The 24,759-nt window shown below is 42.2% G+C and overlaps 1 protein-coding gene across 1 annotated transcript in view; it reads right to left on the bottom strand.

Annotated features, from left to right (window-relative positions):
* Nucleotides 1-9,669: 9,669 nt before the first annotated feature.
* The window catches only part of SYN2 (synapsin II), a 189,699-nt gene continuing 174,609 nt past the window's right edge, over nt 9,670-24,759 (bottom strand). Inside the window, exons 11-13 of the mRNA XM_074550135.1 lie at nt 18,591-18,651; nt 14,618-14,879; nt 9,670-10,673 (exon numbers count right to left, since the gene is read on the bottom strand). Of these exons, the coding sequence (XP_074406236.1) occupies nt 10,538-10,673; nt 14,618-14,879; nt 18,591-18,651 (459 nt within the window). The 3' untranslated portion in view covers nt 9,670-10,537. The remainder of the gene's footprint in view (nt 10,674-14,617; nt 14,880-18,590; nt 18,652-24,759) is intronic.

The raw sequence follows: 24,759 nt of genomic DNA, 5'->3' as shown, positions 1-24,759 counted from the left end.
ACGTGGGATTCTGGCGGCAAACAGCACGGAATGATCTGGGTTTTGGTTGTAGCAGAAATTATTTAAGGTTTAACTGAGTGTAAAACAACAAATTCTCCGTTTTCAGTCCCTTCTCTGATTCAGTCCCTTCTCTAATTTTGCCCACAACATCAGATCCTATCATTTTAATTAAGTCATTTCTGCGAGTGACTAAGTAAATAATGTTTTGTTACCGGTGGAATGAGGACCAGCAATGATGCTTCATTCACCTTGTGATCAGCTTGATTAAGGAAAGAAGAAAATGTCCTAAGAATGTTAAGCTTGATCTGGTACGAATTGTGATAAAAATTGTGAGAATTGTGATAAAGATGGTTCTAATTTCTAAAATTAAAAAAAAAAAACCATAAAAAAACATAAAAAAACAAGCATTAAAAAAACCAAATTCAAAAATGAAACCAACCAACCAAACCAAACAAAACAACAACAAAAAATAAAAAAAAGAACAAAAATACCCCAAAAAAACAAAAACCCCCCGTCAGTTCTAACAAAAATTTAAGCTGGATTTTAAGTTGGCTATAGCATGAATGTAAATGAAAAATTAAATTTTCAAGAGAGCTGAGGGAAATGGGAGATCAATGTATTGCTTGCTTTACTTTAGAAGCTTAAAAAAAATAATTTAAAAAAATTAATTGATATTCCTTCTTCCACACCCTGCTGCCATAATTATGTAAAGAATCTGGATTATGGTTCCGACTCGATTTCACTGTTTTATAATAAGTCACAGGCATACCCTGCCTACCTGATGAGATTCCTTTAAGGTTGTGCCAGTCTTTCCATTATTAAATCATGTTTAGTGTTATGTACTGGTGGCTTAAAAAAAAATTCATTTCAAGCTTGAACTTGCTGCTGATTCTCAGTTAGCCATTTGTGTGAGGGAGCACAAAGCCCATCACAGCTAACAGCTCAACACTCGATTTCTCAGCTGAATGGAAATTTTGGCCTTTTTTTAATGTTCATTAATGATTTCTTTAGTGTGTTAATTGGGAGAATAAGCTTAAAAATAAGGAAGAGCTGTATCTGTGTGCTGCCCTCATCATAAATCGGAGCCACTCATAGAAAATCTTATTTTTGGGTCAATCTGGAAGTTTTAAACAGGAGAATTCAGATACAAATACAGGTACAGGTGCTCCAGCTACCCCCTCTTCTACTGTGGAATTGTTGGTTTAGCTGAACCTCAGAATTAGATGAGAATTGAAGACATTTTGGTGTCTTTTTGAAAGGTTTTAGGTTTAGATTTTCCATGCACATCACCCATGTCCCACCCTCCTCCCACAGGAGCACACAGAGACTTTGCCCCTCAGCATCACTGACCAGTCTGTGGAAAGTAAAAAAAAAAATGCTTTGTGTTTTGTGGAACAAGGTAGAGCTTTTCAATATTGGAATTCATGTTCCAGGAGAGTTAAAAATTGAACACTGAAGTGCTTTACGTGCCCCTGGGTTGAGCTGGGTGCCTTTGCTGCCGAGTTTTTAGTGTGATGTGCTGAAGGTCTGAAAAAACAATAAAATATTTGAAATGTCTCCATCTCAAGAGGATGCAGCAAAACACCTCTGAGAGAGGAGAGCAGAAATCCTCTGCCTGGTTTTGGTGAGGAACAAGTGTGCATGGCTTTAACCATTCCTTCCCCAGGGTGCTGCTGGCTCTGCCAACACCTATTTTTGTGTCTTCAGTCTAAATCTGACCTGCTCTGTGCCCCTGGACACTGTTGTGTTTCAGTCCCCATCTGTCAGAGCTGAATTCAAGCTGAATTCAGCTTTTATTCAGGCACCCTTTATCATCTGCTATTTGTAAGGAGAACCGAGGCCAATTAAGCCTCCAGTTTGTTGGGTTTTCTTTGCATTTTAGGGTTTTTTGTTTGTTTGTTTGTTTGCCTGCTTTGGTTAAGGCTTTTTTTTTTTTTTTTTGGCTGGGGGGAAGCATTTTTTGGGGGGGTTGATTATTTTTGTTTTGGTTTGGGGTTATTTTATTTGTTTGGGTTTTTTTTTTTTAACCCAATTTTAGGCTTTTGCTGTAGTCAGCGAGGGGTAAGGCTGAGAAATGCACCCAAAAATCTCCTTGGTGGGGACATTTACTGTGTGCTTTGTGCTGTGAACATCCATCCCTTCCCAGCCAAGCATCCTGCGCTCACATTTATTTAATCCTGTTTTAGTGTGGGGTTGCCAAGTGGTCTCTTCTCCAAAGACTTCCTAGGCTGGGCTCTGCTATCTCCCAGATCAGGGAGACGGATTCTGATGTGGCTGGAGACTCTAGACAGTTAAATTCACACAAATCCACTGAAGGCAGCTCGCTTTTCAGAAGCTGCCCAGGGCAAAATTTGGCTTTTTGCAGTTTGAGGGTGGGCTGTTTAACCTGGGCAAGTTTCAGCTTGTTCAATTGTAATTTAACAATGTATTTTCCCCCCCTGCTCGCTGTGTTCCTCCCAAGAGGTGCTTGCACCTCCTTGCTGCATGAAAGGATGCCTGTATTTAATGTGCACATTAAACAAGCCTGTAAATTCTCACATAATTTTCCATTTAAAAGTCCCACTCGAGGTGTGTGTCTGTGTATATAATTTTGTTAGGTGCAGGCACAGAAATAAACCAGTCTTTGCTCTTTCCTTTTGTAGCTCCTCAAGACATGTAATCTACAAAGCAGGAGAGTTGCATGATCAAATGTGCCAGAGTGGAATGCATAATTATTCCAGAGGAGGGTAAGTCAGTTCAGAACTTGTACTGACATTCTTAAGGGCAGCAGGAGCCTTCTTGCCATGGAATTACATCAGCTCCCGTGGCCCAGAGTCAACACAAACGCTTTCCCTTTCTAGTAAAAAAGGTGTGAAAAATGCTAATGTCTTCAGAAATGTACCCTGGAACAAAGGTGAGGAAAGGAATATTTATTGGAGTGTGCTGCTCACCTGGAAGTGAACCTGGCTTTCAGGGGAGCGGGGATTGAGACATCGTGCTGCTGAAAGAGCCACTTCAGCTGCTCTCACAGACTCAGTCATGACTTGCAAACAGACAAAAAGCATCTAAATGAGAAAAAAGAATGCTTCCTTGATCCTAGTTCAGAGACATTCCCACAGCAGGTGGGGCAGAGGCCTTTATTTCAATGGCAGCTCTCCTGCATACACCCAAATTTGTTACAGGTGATGAGCAAGCCCCGCTCCCGCTGCACGCAGACAGCAACTCCCATTTCCAGGGGCTGGAAAATCAGTGTTTGCCGGCACTGTGTGGTTACAGCAGCAGAGGTGGAATCCATCCCGTGTGGGAACACCTCCCCGTTCCCCAGGAGCTGCGAGGTGAAGCCTGCAGCCCTCAGCGCCAGCGGATTCATTGGAATTGTCACCAGGACAAACAGCAGGGCAGCTCCCAATTACCATCCCTGCAATTAGCCCTGCTGCAGCTGCTGGCGAGGGAGTGACTAATTTCCATTTCCCCACGAGGAGAGGGGAGGAAAGGAACATTTCCTTTCTCTTAAGCTAGAAATCTGGCCCTGGGAGCTGTTTGGGGCATCTATTGTGTGAGGCAAATGTGCCGTGGACTGGGAGCTGGTGTGTCACCCTGGCAGCAGAGCTTGTTTGCACTCTGGATTCCAGGGGCACTGCTTCAGTGCCACATCCTGTTCCTCACTGCACGAGGCCACTGGAGTTTGGGACTGAAGGGAAAAAATAATTATATGTGGGGAAAAAATAATTGTATGCGGGGAAAACCTGCCTAAAGATTCCCTGTGCTGCTGCACTGGGGGTGAAAAGCAAGGAAAGGGGGGGAAAAGGAAGAGCTGGGCTTGAAGCAGCCCAAAGTCTGAAGAATTCAGTGATGATAGAGTCAGGATAGAAAACTCCTGTTTGAAGGAATTTTCAAATCTTCCAATTTTCAAATCCTCCAATTTGGGGGATCTGCACAATCCCCACTTGCAGAGGTGTGCATCTCCCTGGCACGGGAGCTGCTCACAGCTCCTGCTCTCACAGTGAGGATGCTTTACCCCCTTTTGTGTGGCAAAACCACTCCTGATTTCAGGGCAGGAGGCATTTTAGGAGAGAGGCAGGTGTGAATTTTATTTCATTACAGCAGGTGTGAGTTAAAGAAATGTCTCCTTGCACACTTTGATTACCTGAAGAAGTTTTGCCCAATATCTCCCCACAGAAGGATCCTTCAGTGGCAGAATTTGATGTGAAATTTGATGTGAACAGAAGCATCAGCATCTTGCTTTTCATTAAAACAGAGCTGCTAATCCACATAAATTCCCTGGAGGATCACCTTGACTGCTCTGAGAGGCAGGAAAATGAAAATTCCTCTTTAGGAGGGCACACTAGAGAAGCCCAGCTCTGGTTAACTTTAAGTTCAGTCCTATCCAGAGTTTCTTCAGCACTGCAGACATTCTGTGAGTGATGGAGCAGATCAGATGGGTAATTTTAAGTCCTTTCACTGCATCAGCTCTGAAAAGTGCCTGTCACTCCAACACTGGTGACAGACTGCTGAAAGGGAGCTCCCAAAAGAAAAAATAGCTAAATACCAGCCCACATGCTCTACTTGTTTCTTTTCTTTCTCATCTGGAGAGACAACAGCTCTTTTGTATTGCCATTGCAGGTGCTTTATAAATCTGCATGATTTTATACCAAAAATTCACTCCTAGCAAAAAAAGCAACAGGAGAACAGAGGTAGCTCCAATTTTTCACTTATTGCAACTATCTTCATGGTGCTGGGAAGTACAAGCAGTGCAAGGCAGTAAAAACCACTGGAAATCTTGTCTTTAGGTAAAATATTGGTTATTCCTCAGAGGTTATAAAGCCTTGAAGGAGAATTTGTCCTGGGAAACTCAGGTATTGGATGATGTGACGTGGAACAGCCTTTAAACCCCACATCCACCCTTGGAAGTGCTGAGCAAAAAAAAAAAAAAAAAGAAGTTAAAATTTCAAGCCCATTAAAAAACACAAATTCTGTTCATTTTATTTTGTTTAGTTTAAATGGATCCTCTTTCTAATTTTTTTGTGTTGTAATTTGTGATTAAAAAACTTCCAAACATATCTCTCCTGGGCTATCTTAATGTGAAACAGGGGGTGTTGTTTCTTTTGTTCTTCTTGGCTTATTTTAAATCTAGAGAAATTACTTGATTCCTAAAATATGATTTGAATTCTTTCTCTTTATTAAAAAAGTTTAATTTTATTATCTTTCTTAATCTTGAGTTAATTTTTGAGCTGCAATAATTTAGCTATGGAGGAGTAAATTACTGTTTCTTGAAACTTCTTGATGTAAAGTGTCATCTCAAGGTGGAATTCTCTTTCCCAAAAAAGAGGAGGAATCACAGAAACTGATGGGATTTTGCAAATGTGGCTGCTGATTTGAATAACTGAATATGCATTTGGAAAACTAATCACTAATTTTAGGTACCTATTTTGAATATTTTGATAGGAGATTTTTTAAAAAAACCTTTACATTTTTTGCTTGTTTAGAGGTGATGTCTAAGAAAAAGCATTTCCTTGTTGGAGGCTGTCATTCAGAAATTAAATCCACTTGTAGGGACACCTGAGACAATTTAGATGATTTCTCTTGAACTGCTCTGAGTCCAAAATCATTTCTAGCCACTTTTGGTAGGGAAATATAAACTCTGCTGAGGATCAGGATGTGCAGGTTGTTCTTTGTTTGGAGCTCTGCCTTCTGAACAGCTTTGCTGTGCAAGGGGAGCAGAAATACAGAGCACAGTTAAATTGATTCCATGCTGGAATAGTGACCAGGGACAGGAGCCAGGAGAGGTTTGTGTTGGATATCAGGAAAAGGTTTTATCCCAGAGGGTGCTGGGCAGTGTGATTCTGTGATTCTGTGATAAATAAGATTGGGAGCATGTTGATGGTCAAATAGGTTCTTTGATAAACAGTTTTACTCCATGTGCTAGAGGTTGTAGGAGCCTGAATGGGCCAACAATGTTTGGGCCCTTTCGGCCTTGTAAATAGCTCAGGATTTTGGGCTCTGCTAGCCTGAGGAAGGCCACTGCAATTAAGATTGGGAGGGCAATGTTGAGGTTGATTAATGGAGGGTAGTTAGTCATGGGAGATGATTTGAATTAAGCTAGGGAGAGGATTTGAACCTCTGAGTTAAAGGACTTAAGCCTTTTGCCATGCTAGCTGCCCCTTTTCTTGGACATGGTGTGGTGTGACAGCCTTTTGTAATTGAGTTGTTTTCATTACTTAAGGCGAATAGTGACCAGGAACAGGAGCCAGGAGAGGTTTGGGCTGGATATCAGGAAAAAGTTCTGCCCCAGAGTGTGCTGGGCAGTGCCAGGGAATGAGCACAGCCCTCAGAGCTACAGGACAGCCCTGCCAGGGGTGCCAGGGTGGGATTGCTGGGGCTGTGCCAGAAGTAAGGCTGGGATTGGGGTTGTGATAAATAAGATTGGGAGCATGTTGATGGTCAGATAGGTTCTTTGGTAAACAGTTTTACTCCATGTGCTAGAGGTTGTAGGAGCCTGAATGGGCCAACAATGTTTGGGCCCTTTCGGCCTTGTAAATAGCTCAGGATTTTGGGCTCTGCTAGCCTGAGGAAGGCCACTGCGATTAAGATTGGGAGGGCAATGTTGGGGTTGATTAATGGAGGGTAGTTAGTCATGGGAGATGATTTGAATTAAGCCAAGGAGAGGATTTAAACCTCTGAGTTGAAGGACTTTGCGTTTTCCGAGCTCTGCCCCGCTAGCTGCTCCTTTTCTTGGACATGGTGTGGTGTGACAGCCTTTTGTAATTTAAGGCAAATAGTGACCAGGGACAGGAGCCAGGTGAGTTTTGGGCTGGATATTAGGAAAGGTTCTACCCCAGAGGGTGCTGGCAGTGCCAGGGAATGAGCACAGCCCCCAGAGGTCCAGGAGCTCCCAGGGGTGCCAGGGTGGGATTGCTGGGGCTGTGCAGGGATAGGAGCTGGATCAATGATCCTGTGGGTCCCTTCAGCTCAGATGTGCTGGGAATCTGTGCAAAAGGGATGAGGCAGCTCTGTCCAGCCAGAGAGGGAAGCTCAGTCCCAACACTGCCAAGCTGTGTCCTCTGGGATGGCCCCTCCATCCAGCCCAGGCCTAGCACAGCTCCCACCTTGGGTGTTTCTGACACATCCAGCCCTGCTGGAAGCTGCTGCTGGTGGACAAGAGGAAATTTATTTGTGGTGTTCAGCCCAAGGGTGGCAGGAGCCCTGTGAGTGCCCAGGGAGCTGCAGAGCCTGCCCCAAATTCACAAACAGGAGCTCCCTGTACGTGATCCCTGCATTGAGCCAGGCCTGGCTCCCACAAGGGGCTTTGTTTTTGTCAGGTAGGAAGTATGCAAAGTACACCCAGTGTTTACAAAGTACCTCAGTGCTATTTTGACTAATTTTTACTGGAGAGTTAGTGGTTGTTTCAAAGCTGGATTAGTCACTTCGACCATAATTACAATCTCTTGAAATCTGCTTCAGCATTTTGAATTGGCTTCAGGCCTAATGGTCAGAGAACGGCTCCATCTCCATCTCAAGACTAAACTTGATTAGGAGCTCCTGTAGTTGTATTTATCTTGTAGCTTTTTCCTGATTTTTAAGTGAAAGATGAGTAAAGATGGAGTGCTGTGCACAGAAACCTGTGGCACTGTGAGCTGCCTGGGCATGGAAAGATGCAAGTGAAGAACAGAGCAGTGCTCACAGAGATGAGCCCTCACAGACACCCAAATTCCCGCTGAATTCCCTCCACAGCATCCCATGGGATAACTGTGTGCACACCAGTTGGAGAAGCCAGACCAACAGACAATCCAAGCTCCAGCAGCCCTCACAAAAGCTCCATTTTTGCCCTGGTTCTGTTCTGGAGGTGTCTCCAGATGGAAATGCCTTAGCCAAGAGGCAGAGCCCGGGGAGGGGAGCGTGCAGCAGCTTGTGTGTGACACTCCTTGGCACGCTGGCACTGGGGCAGGCAGTGTTCTCTGTGTGGGAGGAAACACCAGCAGCCACCTTGGATTGCATCATCCCCCCCTCCCTGCCTTTTTTTTTTTTTTTTTTTTTTTTTTCCCCCTTTCTTTCTTTTTTGTCTTGCAGATGGTAAAACAAAGGCTGTAGTGAAACCCGTTTTCTCCCAGGAAGAGGTGGGAGGGAATTTTTTATATGAGCAAGAAACTTTGCCTCGAGTGGAAATCTGGAGCCTGGGCTAATGAAGTACCTGTAATTCAGATTGTGCTAAATACTGCTGAAACTAGGCATGTACTAATCATGGACCGTGCCAAACTATGCATAATTACTATGCTTTCTCTGTAGCAGTAATTAATTTGCGTTAGCAACTTTGATTAATCTCTCTAATCTAGAAGTAAAGCGCTTCTCAGACATGAAAGGCTCTCCAAGTGCTCAAGGTTGTTGTTGCAGCCTCGTGGAGGGTGCTTCAATCCAGTGGGGGGCAGGAAGGGGACAAAGCTTAAAAAAAAATAATCAAAGTCTAGCTGATATTTATGAACTAATGAGTAATAAAGAGAGTTCTGTTTGGCCACAGAATTCATCAGCTAAGCTGCACTGTCTACAGTGCCTTCCTCCTGCAAGAAAAGAGAATTATCAGTCAGAGAGCTTCTGCAAAGCTGCTCCAGAGATAAGGGGCTGAGATTCTGTCACCCTGGTTTTTTAAGATTTTCTAAGCCTTCTGATGTTGACACTCTTGTAATGAATTTTCTCACACACTTTCTGTGAATAACTCATTGTTTTGCATTCCTTCATGGAGGAGGAGAAATTTGATGGGCTGTTGGTTTGACCAGTGTCATTGGAGAGGTTGGCACCCTCCAATCCACTGCCACTTTTGGAAAACTCTAAATGTTGGAGTCAGAAAATAAACTCCCCTTTTTCCTTCACCTTGAGAACAGCGGGGTGTGCTTGTGTTTTTCCATGTCCTACAGTGACAAGATTCCCCCTCACAGAGGGCTGTGAGTCACGAACTCACCCAGAAATTCACCTTGGTTCTGGGCAGGGCTGCTCAGGCCTGGTCCCAGCTGTTGTGCTCAGTCCCACAAGGGCTGGTTGTGCTTCCTGGGGGAGCTGGGGCTGCCCATTTTCCAGAGGGATGAGTGCTGAACTCCCTGCCCAGCCTGCTGACTCCAGGTGCTCCTGTGGGAGCTCAGCCCTGGCTCCTCTGCACTTTAAATTTCCACTCTCACTGCCAACTCTGCGCCCAGAGCAGCCCTGACTGCTGAAAGGGTTTGTGCCATCAAAAGGCGCTTGTGATTTACCCAGGCTCCATCAGCTCCCATATCTCCAGGAGCTGACATTTCTGAGGCAAACACACCACAAATCCAAATGGGTTTGTAAGTCACCATGGCATTCTCTTCCTCTCCCTGTTAATATTATTCAGGTATTTTTTTCTTGTTTCTTCTTTTAGCACTGTTTCCTGGCAAGGATTACATATAATTCATGATAAGAGATTCAGAATGACATGAAAATCAGTTGGAAATGGCTAATCTAGAGATTACTAACAAGCTTCTTTCAGTTTGACTCAGATAACTTTTGTTAAAATCGGCTGCTACTGCCTCAAAGTCTGGGATCAATTCTGTTTGCACGAGTCAGAAAAAAAAAAGCTTTTAAACCACACAACTCAGTAGAAAATGTAAATGTGATTCCTACAATTTATAGGGCTTTTTTTTTTATAATGCTGATTCAACAAAGGAATTCATTGTGATAGTTTATTTTCTTACAGCTGTAGTTTGTGTCCAAATATTTTATAATCATAAAGCTACCCTCTTGATATCAGTCAAAATAGACAATATATATTGATGTCTAAACAAGCTTTGTAGAAGACATTTTTTTTTAAATCAGGCATGGGACTTTACATTTATTAGAAGGTGTTCACAAAAATAAGGGTAACATCATGCATATTCTCTGCAACTAAACCCAGTTATGGTTACAGTCTGGAAATAAATTCTTTAAATAGACATATGGAGATACAGTAGTACATATACACTCTATTTATGACATTTAGTGTACTGATAACTCCCAGCAATACATCAGAAGTCCACAACCAGCTGATGGAGGGATTGGATAAGGAGGAAGAAACTGCTTCAATTTCTCACATTATTCATGTGGCTGGACAAGAATGTCAGTGTGAATGGCCTCCTGAGTCTGGGAGGCAAGAACAAGTCAAGACTATACTTGTGCAGTACAAAACATTTACACACGAAATACACATGCATTGCAATGCATTGGGGGTGGGCAGAGCCAGGAGAAACCCCTTCCCCAATGCTTTATTAACACAATTCTACAAAGGAGTCTCAAATAGGATTATATACTTCAGTCACAGTAAGGCCACAAAATTACAATGGATAAGGACCTTGGAACCAGACATTCTGTGGGAGCAATGGAACCCTTCCTTCCTTCTTTCCAGAGCCTTCCACGTGTTCCTGCGTGGCGTCTCCCCCACCAAAGTCCTCCTGCTATTATTGATTTGTGTTTCTGTAGGTTGGACATATTGCTTGGTACAACAGTGAGCACAGTAGAGAATGGTGCTGGCACAGGGAGAACAAAACCTATGGGACATTCAGACTCTACACAAAGCTGGCTAATCAGAGAAGAGGCTGGCGAAGGATTTCCTCAGGTTCCGGATGGTCTCAGCTTTGGCCTCGTCCTCGTTCACGGACGACCTGAAGAAGGAGGACTCTGTGAAGCTGAAGGCGTTGGTCAGGGACTGAGACTTGCTGCAAGACACAAACACAACAATTCTGCATGGCCACGCTGTCCCCCAGCCTCCACCCCCCAGCACTCGCATCAGGGGAGGGGAAATTCAGAGGAAATCACAGAAATTCCCACTGGAATTCCCTCCGCAGCATCCCATGGGATAACTGGGTGCACACCCACAACCCCTTGGAGAAGCCAGACCAAACAGACAATCCAACAGATTTGTCCCTTGGATTTGTCCCTGAGGCTGGACAAAAATTGGCTTTCACCCATTTTTGTGATGTCCCATGCAATTCTGCACCCCTGACTTGAGACTAAGGCTTGAGGATAATATTTCCTTCAAGGAACAGTGGTGTTTTCTTTTCTTTATACAGGTCTGAATTGGATGGTGCAAATTAGAGCCTTGAGGAAAATGTGGGCCTGGCTGCTAAATCCAAATCACAACCCAATAGGGCTGATAAATAATTGTGTTTTGCTGAGGCTGCAAATGGCTGTGCACAGAGAAAAATCAGGTAGTTTACAAGAGTTTGAATCCTAAACTGTAATGTGCTCTCCCTTTGTCTAGATGTATTGAATGTTAGAGCCTTAATAGAGGCTTAAAGGCATTTTATATCTTTGAAAAAACACCCCAAATTGGATATTTTTTTTCTTTTCTATATGCAGTGCCTGGTAATGCCACTCCATTCCTAGTGCTGTCATGTAACTCCTGTGTTAGTTCCCATTAGCATGAAAAACATTGCAAGGAAAGCAAGGAGGAAAATAGCTATAGTCTAAAACTTTAACTCATGACTTCTCAGATAAAATAACATCTAAAAAAGAGGCTTGAATTGAAATAAAGACATTAATGAGTTATCAGCTTTTTTTAAAGACATCCCTACATGGGTAAAACAAGTTACCTGATCTCATTTTTATCTCAGCACAATAGATTTCAGTTTTGGCTCCGGTAAAACTGAAGCACTTTCCTTATTCAAATTGTCTCAGACTCCTCATGGTTTGCAGCTCCTCTCCTTCTAAACTAATAATGTACAGCAAACAGTGCTGCAGGCGTTTTAGGTTTTTCATAAATTATAGTTGTGCTAATGAGAATAGACTGATAAATGTTTGTTTGTACTCACTGAAAGAGGGAGGGTGGGAAGCAGCACTTGACTTGATTAGTAACACAATAAGTAGCCTAATTAAATATTTATTCACAGATTAATAACATGTACATACAGGTTAGGCAACAGCATGTGGGTGAATACAAAGCATACACATGCAAATAGAGTTAATCCTACAGGCAGGAGATCTGAGCCTTGGTGTGGACCTAAAACTGCTTCTGAAACTTAGAAAGCTGCTCTTATTATGGCTTGCATCTTAAAAACTTTCATTTCTCCTTTGTTATTTTATTTTAAAGAGAGACTCTTCCATTTGAAGAAGAGGAAAATTAATCTAGATGTGAACAAAAAGCTAAAAGGAGAAAGCTGGGAAGCAGCATGTGGCAGAGCCCTCGAAGTTAACTTTCAAACCATAAACTGATTTCCATCTTGCTTAAAAAAAATCCACCTCTTATTCTCCATCATCTGAAATGACAGAGGAATCAGTTTGAGGTTTATGATCACAAAACAGAATAAAGAAATACATTGTGCCACGGAGGCCAGGGAAATACTGTCCTCTTTGCACAATATTGTCATCCAGCACGTCCCTGGCACTGAGCTGGGCTCAGGGAGGACCCGGGGTTGTTTCCCACTGGTGTTAGCACAGGAGTGGGTGGAACAAGGGGATCTGTGTTCCTGGGAGGAAGCAGAGCCTCTGTGCAGCTCTTTGTGCATCCCAGACTGAGGAGATGTGTCTGAGACTCTCCTGGCAATGGAGCAGAGCTCTGCTGGTGCCTCCCTGGGCTTTCTGTTGGCTGCCTTTGAGCTCTGAGGGGGAATATTCCATAATATTCCACATTCCTTACTGGGTGTAAATCAGTAAGGAACCTTCCAGAAGTAGGACAACCACTTCTTTTTTTTTTTTTTTTTTTTTGAGTTTTGAGTTTTGAGTTTTGTTCGGCCTTCTCTGGGCAGGGCTTGAGCACAACCACAGGCAGCAGAGAGAACCAATTTGGCAGCCAGTGTCCAACATGACCCAGCCTGGACTGTGCCTTTGGAAACAGAATGTGTTGTCTCAGTGACTGCAAGGTTAAAAGTTGAAGCAGATAAGGCTTCCTCTTGCAGGGCAGACTGACAGCACACCCAGCCCGTGACTCAGTGGCACCAAAAGGAGGAAACAAAGACTAAAAAGATGATGGGTTTTCTGGCCAGGGAAGAAATTGCACAATGGGCAGATTAAATTTTGCATGGTGATCAGGATAGAATTAATGCTAGCAGCTTACTTTACGCCATTAACAGAGATTAAGCTTTTTGAGCTTTAATTTAATCTCATTTTAAATTTGGGACTAGAACTAATGCCAGCAATTTACTTTACGCCATTAATAGAGATTAAGCTTTTTGAGCTATTTAATCTCATTTTTAATTTGGGACTAGAACTAGCACTAGTGTCTTACTTTACTTCATTACCAGGGACTAAGATTTTGAACTGTTTAACCTCATTTTAAATTTGGGACTAGAACTAATGCTAGCAGTTTACCTTACTCTATTACCAGGGACAAAGTTTTTGAACTATTTAACCTCATTTTAAACTTGGGACTAGAACTAGCACTAGTGGCTTACTTTACTCCATTACCAGGGATTAAGATTTTTGAGCTGTTTAGCCTTGTTTTAAACTTGGGACTACAACTAGCACTGGCAGCTTGTTTTACTCCATTACCACAGATTAAGCTTTTTGAGGTATTTAATCTCATTTTAAATTTGGGACTAGAATTAATTCTAGCAGCTTACTTCACTCTATGACCAGGGTCTAAGCTTTTTAAACTATTTAACCTTGTTTTAAACTTGGGGCTAGAACTAGCACTAGAGGCTTACTTTACTCCATTACCACAGACTAAAACCTAGTTTTACACTTGGAACTAGAACTAGTGCTAGCAGTTTACTTTAATCCATTATCAGGGAGTGTTTTTTGAGCTATATAGCCTTGTTTATAACTTGGGACTAGAACTAATGCTAGTTTACTTGACTCCATTACCAGGGATTAAGCTTTTTGAGCCATTTAACCTCCTTTTAAACTTGGGAACAGACCTAACACTAGAGGCTTACTTTACTCCATTACCAGGGACTAAAACCTCATTTTAAAATTGGGACTAGAACTAATGCTAGCGGCTTACTTTACTCCATTACCAGGGATTAAGATTTTTGAGCTATTTAACCTCATTTTAAGCTTGGGACTGGAACTAATGCTAGCAGCTTACTTTACTCTATGACCAGGGTCTAAGCTTTTTAAACTATTTAACCTTGTTTTAAACTTGGGACTAGAACTAGCACTAGAAGCTTACTTTACTCCATTACCAGGGAGCAAGTGTTTTGAGCTATTTAATCTTATTTTAAATTTGGGACTAGAACTAATGCTAGCAGCTTACTTTACTCCATTACCAGAGACTGTTTTTTGAGCTGTTTAACCTTGTTTTAAACTTGGGACTAGAACTAGCACTAGAAGCTTACTTTACTCCATTACCAGGGAGCAAGTGTTTTGAGCTATTTAATCTTATTTTAAATTTGGGACTAGAACTAATGCTAGCAGCTTACTTTACTCCATTACTAGAGACTGTTTTTTGAGCTGTTTAACCTTGTTTTAAACTCGGGACTAGAACTAGCACTAGAAGCTTACTTTACTCCATTACCAGGGTCTAAAAACTCGTTTTAAACTTGGGACTAGAATTAACGCTTACTTGACTCCATTACCAGAGTTTTTTGAGCTATTTCACCTCCTTTTAAACTTGTGAACAACACGTTCATTTCCCCCCTGGCCGTCAGAGCATCCCCCCAGTCCCAGTCAGACAGAACCTATGCCACGAGGAGAGAAGAAGCGCGGATAAAGCGACTCTTACTTCAGCTGCGGGTGCGACTGCGGCTTCTGCTGCGGCGCAGGCTGCGGCTCTGGCTGGGGCTGTGGCTGTGGCTCTGCTTCCTTTGATAACCTGGAGCTGGGAGGACCTTGGGCCTGGGGCCGAGGCTGCTGGGTGGTGGGTCCGGGCGGGCGCTGGGGCTGCGAGGCTGCGGGCTTCGCGGCCTGCCCCGCGGGGAACACGCGCTGGGGCTGCAATGCCTCCTGGCTTTGGGATTGCATTCCTTGGGGTTGCACTGGGCCCCCTAGGTTCAGTACAAGAAAAACTTCATAATGTTATAGTTGCAAAGAGGCCTTACTTAGAACTTCATACCCAACACTTTAAAACCATCCTCTCCAACGTGATTAACGCTACTTTCGAGGTAAAAGCCTACTCGCGTGTGCTCGTGTGGAGGCAAGAGCACTGCTCACACTCATGAGGAACTTGCTTGGAGCCCCCCATGAACCAGCCTTAAAACTTAAATAGCACCCCATTTATCCCAGGTACTGATTTCAAACCAAATCAATGGAGTTACACCCAGAACAGTTTTGGCCCACGTCAAGGAGAGGCTGTGAGGTAACTGAACACAGCAGTAATATCTAATTCAGCAAGACATTCGCTATTTTCTGTGTAGTTATTGCAGATATTTTCTTCCTCCAAAGTCTTAAAATAATTTCTGTAATATTCCTCTTAGATTCACTCTTACAGCAGTAAAACACTCTTATTTTCTGGCTGGTTGAAAGTATTTTCATAACTTACTTAACCCTTCAGTGAGATATGTCAAGAACATTACAAGAAACACAAGAAATCACTACAAATTCTTTACCAGGAAGGCACTTCACTGGCAAACTACTGCATGGAGTGGAAACCACAACGTGCAGGAGAGACTCAGGCTGTGCAACCCGCGGCTGAAAGATGCTACAGAATCATCCAGTGGGGTTTTTTCTGCTTTCTGGCTGAAATAATGCTGTGTCAGACATCAGGGCTTGCTGCTTTTATCTCAGCTCCCAGGTCTGACTGGGGTTTTTTGGACTGATGATTGTTGTAACTGAATTTTAACACTTGCATATGAAAATGCACTCAGGACATCTGACTTGAGGGGTGGTATGACAGGATGGTACGACATTCTGAGTATTTGTTTGTACAGTAGTTCACTCAGGTTAAGAGCTGTTGTAAATACCATAGAACACAACTGAGCTACATCTGGGAATTTTCAGTCTTGCATAGATATTTAGTGCAAGTAAAACACTTAATCTGCACAAGTCTCTCAAAGCAAACCATCATATCTAGATGTACTGCTGCAATACATTATTTTTTTTGTTGTTGTTGTTTTAAAATTGCTTTTACAGTTAACTTTCCCCTTACTACATGAATTCCAGTGTGTGTGTGTGTGTGAGGACAGCACGTGCTGATGCCTCAGTGAGTTTTAGCACAATTGTAGCAGTGTGTTGTGGTGTGGAAAGATAAATAGCACGTACTGAATGTTAAGGAATGTGCCTTCATTGTTTATTAATTTGAACCACTTTTGTAGGAAATATTTGAAGGTGATAACATGGTCTTGCAACATCTTAATAAGGAGCCTTTTCTTATTAGTCTCCTTTCACTCAATATTGAAAACCAGAAAGGTTTCTTTCCCCCACTTGTACGTACAGGCTTGAATGCCAGAAACTTTACACTGAAGACAGATATAACTTTCTTTTATTGCACATTAAGCTGTACAAGAGATTTCACATAAAAGATATACTGCTGTCACATTTCCAGCGTTTGCTCACTTTCTTGCAGCTGGGTTGTACAAAAGGCAACAATCATGAAAGAAACTTTTACCAAAAATAACTCAACAGAACTGAACATTAAGCCTACACTGTAAAACATCTGTTCCCTGTTACCCACAATATTGCACCTAAGCATGCTGACATGCAGAGAGACATCTTGGCTTGTTTCTTGGCTGTGGGATGTAGGAATTGTGTGTGCCCCTGCGAATCCTTCCCAGGGAACAGGCTGGAATCCTGTCTGAGACACCCAGGTCTTCCACACACACACACACAAACACGCACAAATGTCCTGTGAAAAGCACTTGTGAATACTGGCACTACTCCATGCAAAAAATACCAACTGCTTGCAAGGAAAATCGGTCATCAGATTCAGTTCTCCACCCCAGGGCAGTATGGTTTGTTCTCTTTTAGGGTGTCTGGAGGAAAGGATTTGTGAACCTGATTTCTGGGTGGGATTTCCTTGACATAGAACAAAATAGCCAATGCCATCGTTGGAACGATCACTGACCCAGACAAATGCTGATCACTAAAGCAAAATATTCATGTAATTTACTGATAGGTAGTAAACAGTAGCACTTACCACAAACATTTAAATAGCTAATAGTGCATACCTTAATTCTCATCTCACCAGCCAGCTCGTACAAATAAAAGAAACACTAAGAATGATGAGACTCACTGATAACTTTTTCCAGTGTTTGTAGGGAAAACAGACGTGGAACATCGGGCTGTTTTCCCTTTAAACATAATTGTTTGCACTAAACTAATGGCCACTACTCATCTTTGTACATATTCAAGATGAAAATTATAGTTTTGTGGCTCGCTTGCAACTCAGCTTTCTGGTATGCCAGCAGCGTGCAGCTTGTGATTCTGGGCTAGATTTCTCCCAACAGATTAACTGCCTGCCTGTGGAGCTCTCCTAGCACTGCTTATGTAAAAATCACAAAGAATTTACCTACAGAAAATCTAGCAGTTGTCAGGCACCTCAAGTCCTTTTGCATGTTCTTAGAAACCCTATTTATGTGGATAACGTCGGGACTGGATTTTCTTTACAGCTCTCTGGAATCTTGCAGGTGTAAAATAGGAGACCTGAGTTGGTAAAGAAAACCACTGACAGTTTTTGCCTTGCATTTTCTAACCCAGGATCCTCAGCTGGTTAAAGGTACCTTGGTCTGCCATCCCCTCACTTCTCAGTATTTGCAATGAAATGAGCTCTTACAGGAAGTTTAACAGTCCTTGAGGTACTTCTCACCAAATAACCTGGGATTTAAATCTTAGGTAAGTATAAGATTTTTTGAAAGTATTTGCATTAGTTTTCATTAAAAATCTCCATAGATTACTAATTCAGAATGACAACAAAAGGTACTACTTAATTGAAACAGGATACATTAAATACTCACACTTTCACTGAGATATTGCACATAGGTGGCCCATTTACATAGCTTTGTAGCTAATAATTTAATGCAGAATTACTAAAAATATGAATACCAGTATGTAAAATAGAAGATATTTTAAATATTCCTTGGGAAGAACTGTATTTTTTATGGAGTCACCAAAATAGCAGACTTCCACTCGCATAGAAGTAAAACTCAAAGGTTAATAAACTTTATAAAATTATAAATAAAAAGCCTCACTAGCAAATCCTAATCTAGACTTTAAAAATATATCTGGAATCACCTACCTATTGGTCATGCACACGCACAGAAAAATAAAGGCTATGAGTACAGTGTGCACACACTCACAGAGTAAGCGGAGGGACGGGGGGCTTGCACCTCGGGGGGATTGTACTGAACAATATCAAATACTCCAGAAATACTGTCTAACCATCCAGGCTGTACATGGCACTGGGCTCTAGAGAGGCACATTCTTTGTACACTGTTGACAGCAGCCCTGCAATCACGAGTTTACAGAGGAAGGTTGGAAAGCGTTACACGCACAGACAGGAACAAGGAAACAACCAGACGGGAGAGTTGACACTGCATAGAAAAAACACAGTCCAGGTCAGCACTGAAACAATGGCAAACTGAACAAAACTGGGATGCTTGCATTCAGATTGGTTGTTTCTCTGATTTCAATTGGGTTTTGATTTGTTTTTCACTTTTCATGTTTGCTTTAACCCTCGCTTTTGGTCTCAGTTATCTAAGTAGCCTGGACTTGTTTTGGTCCTACTGCAACGCCATTACAGTCGAGAATGTACTGTAAACAACCTTGAGGTGGTGGTCGCTGAGGTGGGACTTTGTTTGGCTCTGGCTCCTTTAGTGATCCACTCTGGAAAATACATTTGAAAACAGAAGAGAAAAAAAAATAAAATTAGAGTAGCTCGGTTCCAATTTTCCCCTAATTTGTCTTTATTTTCATTAGAAAACTCTTTATTGGTGGGGCTGAACATATACTTGAAATTTATTCCAGATACCATTTTTTAATTTAGTTGCTGCCTGACATGATATATGAATCCTGGGCTGGTCCAAGGCTGAGCTCTTATAAAACTGTTTTCCCTGTGCAGCATGTGATCAGGATGGAGGGAGTGCCTTCCCAACCTTACCTCCATCTGGGCAAGGACTTTATCCTCAGTTCCCAGCACCAGCAACCATTTCTTTGTATTTCAATGCATCTGCTCTCTCTTTTTTTTTTTTTTTTTTTTAGGACAGACTGAATAGGAAATGGATTTCAACAGATACCTTTGTGTAATTTAAGAAATAATTGATTTTTAATTATGTTCACTTGTATCCAGAAGCGTTTGCACAGCAGGAGTTTTGCCAGTGATAGTTTCACTTTGATTTGCTGGCTGTAAGTGGGGAGGGAGGTGGGCTGCTCCAGCTTCACTGTTTTGCTAAGCAAAATGAAAGAAGAAAGCAAAAACCACAGACAAATAATAAAAATAATTGAAATGACTTCATGCTTCTCCATCTGATATGTTATTAGAAACACATGTGATACTTCACTTTTCAAAACAGGAGGTTGATTTGGCAGCATCCTTTTCACATGGATACTTGTGAAAGGAAAAGATGAGCCTGAACCAAGACCTTGGAGCAGAACACCCTCTGGGAACAGGAGTATGTGAATCCAAACTTTGTCTTAGGCCCATCTCTAACATTTTGAAACGTGAAAGACATTTAAATCATTGTAGATAATAGCTTAGGATTTTTTTTAAAGCATCCAGAAATCAAACTGCCATCTGTCAAGAGGAAAAAAATGCAGAATTTATTAAAGAGCAAATGCAAAATCAATTAAACGTGTTTCTTGCAGAGCTTACTGGGGTTTTTTTCTGATAGATTTGTATTTGATCACGCTCCTAGTACTTGATTTACAGAATAAATCTTGCTCCTGGTGCTCTGAATTCCTGCCCAGCAATGCAGCTGTTGAGTTCTAAATGGCACAAGAGCCCTCCAGTGCATGCAGCTGCTGCAAATAAAAGGACACAGGGCAGCTCCAAAACTCTCATTATTCAGCATTACCAACCTGCAGGAGCCCAAATGAGGAGCAAAAATGATCCCCACAAACTGTGCTCCTTGATTTACCAGACCCAGTTACCCAGTGCCTGCTGAGCACCACTGAAGGGGTGAGGATATGTAGAAAATAAGAAAATTTTGTGAGGAAAGGCAAAGCCACCAGGAAATGTCGGAGTGCAAGTTGCTGTGTCTCCTTTAGTCACATGAATAAAAGGACACAGTGCAGCTCCAAAACTCTCATTATTCAGCGCTACCAACCTGCAGGAGCCCAAATGAGGAGCAAAGATGATCCCCACAAACTGTACTCCTTGATTTACCAGACCCAGTTACCCAGTGCCTGCTGAGCATCACTGAAGGGGTGAGGATATGTAGAAAATAAGAAAATTTTGTAAAGAAAGGCAAAGCCAACTAGGAAATGTTGCAGTTCAGGTTGCTGTGTCTCCTTTAGCCGCATAAATAAAAGGACACAGTGCAGCTCCAAAACTCTCATTATTCAGCGTTACCAACCTGCAGGAGCTTAAAGGAGGAGCAAAAATGATCCCCACAAACCGTGCTCCTTGATTTACCAGACCAGCCACACGCAGTCCCTGCCTGTGCCAGGGCTGGGATGCCCCTGGCACCCCTCACTCTGCTGCTGGGCACTGGGATGAGCCCAGAGCTCTGGGAGGGAAACCACCAGCACTAAGCTGCAGGAACTCCAAGGGTTTCTTCCTGCAGTCCCAACCAGCCCACGTGAGGTTGTTAGAAAGCACACAGCAGGTTTAATAATTGGGATTGTCGTGATTAGCAGCTGATGGGCTCCCTCCCCTTCCCAAGGGCCACAGTCCAGCCTGGAGCTCTCTGCAGTGGCACAGGGTGCCCAGGGAGGATATGGGTGTTATCCTTTTTCCATAAAACAAAAGGCTGTGCAGGTAAAACTGGTGTGTGATTCAGAAACCCGGGCTGGCAGCTGAAATCACATGTAATGTTGGAACAGCCCTGCAGGGCCCCTGTCTGCCCCGTGCCCTCAGGCTGGAGCAAACCTGCCATTTGTTCTGGCTCTGAAATGTCTCAGGTTCTATCACACAACTGCACCAGCAGCCCTTATGCAATCTGCATATCTCTCATCTCCCAAAGAAATTATTTTATCCCAAACCAAGCTTTCAATAAACATTGTAGGAGCTCCTAATCCTTCCCTCAGCTCTCTCCCTCCAGTGCATTCTCTGTTCAAGGTGCATTTCCCCCTCCCCAGTCACTGACTGCAGCTGTCCTGATTTTACCACCCACACATCCTTTTCATTTTTTTATTATTATTTTTTTTTCCACCAGATATCACCTGGTGCTTCCAGGAACCTCACCCACACTCCAGGCCAATCACATGGGTATATTACTTTGGCTAATTAGCCAACCCACCCAGGCTGACCCAAAAAAGTCTAATTAGCATTACATTCCTAATTGAGAAATCTTACTCATGGTTTTTTCAATGGTCTGTAGTAATCCAGACCTTTCCTTTCAGACAGTCAGAACCTTGATACTGGATATTAAAGGCAGGCTTTGAACCAGCCCTGTTTGCTGCCCTGAGCCAAGGCCTTTAATAAAGCCCAGGCTCCTTCTGGAGCAGCAGTGGCTGGCAGATGAGCTGCAGAGTGTTCTCCTCACCTCTGTGAGCTGTGGGAGCTCCTCTGTGAGCAGAGCTGCTGGGCCAGGCCTGTCCTGCTCATGGATTCACCCCTCTTGCTGATTTTCTGTTTTCCTTTTGCTGCCCAGCCTCCACATTCACCCCCCGCCACTTTGCAGCACCAAACGTGTTTTGGAATAAAACTGATCTGCAGGCAGGCTGGCTTCAAACATTGTAGGGATCAGGGGTTAAATGCAGGATTTGGGGTTCAAACACTGCAGATAGCAAGGGGTAAATGCAGGATTTGGGGTTCAAAAACTACAGATAGCAAGGGATAAATGCAGGATTTGGGGTTCAAAAACTGCAGGGAGCAAGGGATAAATGCAGGGTTTGGGGTTCAAACACTGCAGGGAGCAATGGGTAGGTAAATGCAGGATTTGGGGTTCAAACATTACAGTGAGCAAGGGTTAAATGCAGGGTTTTGTCATGGAAAACGAACCTGCAGGGTCCTCATTTGGATACTCAGGGCTAAAGAGCAGAATCAGTGGTACAGGAGTTTGTTTAGGATAGTTTGGGGCAGAATCAGTGGTTCAGGAGTGTTTTTGGGATGGTTTGGGGCAGAATCAGTGGTACAGGTGTGTTTTTGGGATGGTTTGGGGCAGAATCAGGAGTGTGTTTGGGATGCTTTAGGAGGTAAAGAGCAGAATTGGTACAGGAGAATTTTTGGGATGGTTTGGGGCAGAATCAGTGGTGCAGGAGTATGCCTGGGATGGTTTGGGGCAGAATCAGGAGTGTGTTTGCGATGCTTTAGGAGGTAAAGAGCAGAATCAGTGGTACAGGAGTATTTTTGGGATGGTTTGGGGCAGAATCAGTAGTACAGGAGTATTTTTGGGATGGTTTGAGGCAGAATCGGTGGTATAGGAATGTCTTTGGGATGGTTTAGGAGCTAAAGAACAGAATCAGTGGTTCAGGAGTGTGCCTGGGATGATTTGGGGCAGAATCAGTGGTTCAGGAGTGTCTCTGGGATGCTTTAGGATTACCTGAGTGAGGTGTGGTGGCTGATGGCTGAGGAGCCCCTTTGGTTTTCATTTTGTGGAACACAATTCCCACATCCCGCCCAAATTCCCAGGAGAAGGGCAGGCTGCTGTTGCCAGGAACGTTCTGTGGGGCTGCCCGAAGGGGCTCTCCTGCCCACAGGGGTTTGCTGTTTATATAACTGCCCCCAAAAATACACCTTCAATTGGGGAAGCCTCCATGAATGCTGCAAATTTCTCAGCTCTGGGTAGAACATGTGAGGATTTGGCTGCATAATGACCTTTAGGAATATTGGTTAATTACAACCAGAGCACAAACTTCACTAATTATCTAGAATGTAAATGTCTCTGGATGTCCCTGTGGCACTTCCTTCCTTTCCACACTTACCTGAAACTGTCTCCTTAGAGTTTTAGGGGTAGAACTGACAGAAAAAGCTGCTTATTCTTCAAATAAATTGCATTAGGATTTGATCAAGGCATTACTTCTTTTTCTACCTTTATATAAATGCAGATTGGATTCACAGACACTTGAATTTTGAACAGTCTGAAGAATGTTGAAATGGGTGGGAGCAAAAGCAGCAACTTGGCAGGGAAATAGCCCTTGGGCAAAAGAGATGCTAAACAGAGTCCCAGCAAAAATTGATTTTGATTTGGCTGAGGTTGAAGACTTTGTGAACTGTACTTGGAGCACGTAGAGTTGTTTTTGGGTCTCGTTTGGTTTTCTTTGTAATGCAAGGACAGGAGCTTTTCATAGGTATTTCAATATTAGAGGGGAAAGCCATGTTTTTCAGGTCAAGAAGGAGAGAGGGATCAATTGAGAGCTGCCAAAATACGAGCTGAGTTAGAGCTCATAAAGGAACAGGAATAAATAGTAAAACATTTAAGTAAAAAGAGAGCTAAGAAAAAAAGTGATTGCTGAGGAGAGAGGTCATTGGGAGAGCTTAAGTGGAGGGTAAATAGTAAATGAGAGTTTGAAGTGTTAGAGATGATGATAAACACAGGAGGAAGGACAAGATGGCAGGTGGGATAAAAGCTAAAAATGAGATGCAGGTAAAAATGAAACATTCTTCATCTCAGAAATGAAAACCAGCTGACTCATGAAATACAGAATTCCAAACCAAGTCTCTGAAAATTGGGAATGGCCAAGTGACACTGGAGAAGGTAAAGCACTAATACTGCATTGAGGGAAAGGAATACTGCTGAGGAAAGAAACAGTAATTGAACAAAAAATACTGGGAAGGACATTAGTGGGATGCAGAACTCAAGTAGATTATAAATTAATTAAGTTGGCTTAAAAAAAGTAAGTGTGTGCTACTAAAACCTGTAGATGATGCAGGGCTGGAAGACTGTGGGGCCAAAATATCCAAAGAAAGAATGAAATGGATCAGTGGAGTTAAAAATTATTATAATAATTATAATAATTATAATGTAATTATTAAAAATAATGTAGAGCATGTATTATATTATCATATCTATATAATATAATATAATATAATATAATATAATATAATATAATATAATATAATATAATATAATATATTAATTTATTTGCATAATATATTATATTACACAATATACGATATAATATATAGATATTGTATATAATATATTATAATTATATTATAATATATTATATGTTATATAGATCTTATAATATCTATATATTATATAATATAATATAGTATAATATATTAATTTATTTGCATATTATATTATATTATATTACATTACATTATATTATATTATATTATACAATCTATTATATTGTATAATATATTATACAATAATAATATAATTATGTTAATAATTATATTATTAATATAACTATAATATTATAAAAATATAAAATATAATTATAATTTATTCTGTAATAAGAAATAAGTCAGTCACAAAGGCAGAGCTGACTCAGCAACTGAAATCTAATGGGAGCGATTTGTGCAGTGAAAACCCCAGAATCTCCTCACAACTCAGTGCAGCCTTGGAAGAACCTCTCTGCTTAGTTAGTAAAATAAAGGGGTTTTATAAACAGAAACAGGGGGCACTTTCAAGCCAAAGGCCAAACCAAGACAAAATGAGTATAAACTGAATAAACCTGGGCTGCAAATAAGCCCATGCTGTGTAATTTAGCAAAGCAGTGAAATCCTGCAGTAGAACACCCAGAAATACAGAATTCCTCATTGATTTGTAGCTTCCTGCTTTATCCCCTCAGCGCCCAGTGAGTGGGGCTGGGGTTTTTGCTGGCCCAGGTTTTCCCCTGGTGCAGGAGGCTGTGCCCAGGTGGTGCAGCTGCCCCCCT

This window comes from Zonotrichia albicollis, chromosome 12 (genome assembly GCF_047830755.1).
Source record: "Zonotrichia albicollis isolate bZonAlb1 chromosome 12, bZonAlb1.hap1, whole genome shotgun sequence".
In the NCBI taxonomy this organism is placed as follows: Eukaryota; Metazoa; Chordata; class Aves; order Passeriformes; family Passerellidae; genus Zonotrichia; species Zonotrichia albicollis.
The sequence above is the reverse complement of the archived record's forward strand: the minus strand, read 5'-3'. Positions and strand labels throughout refer to the sequence as shown.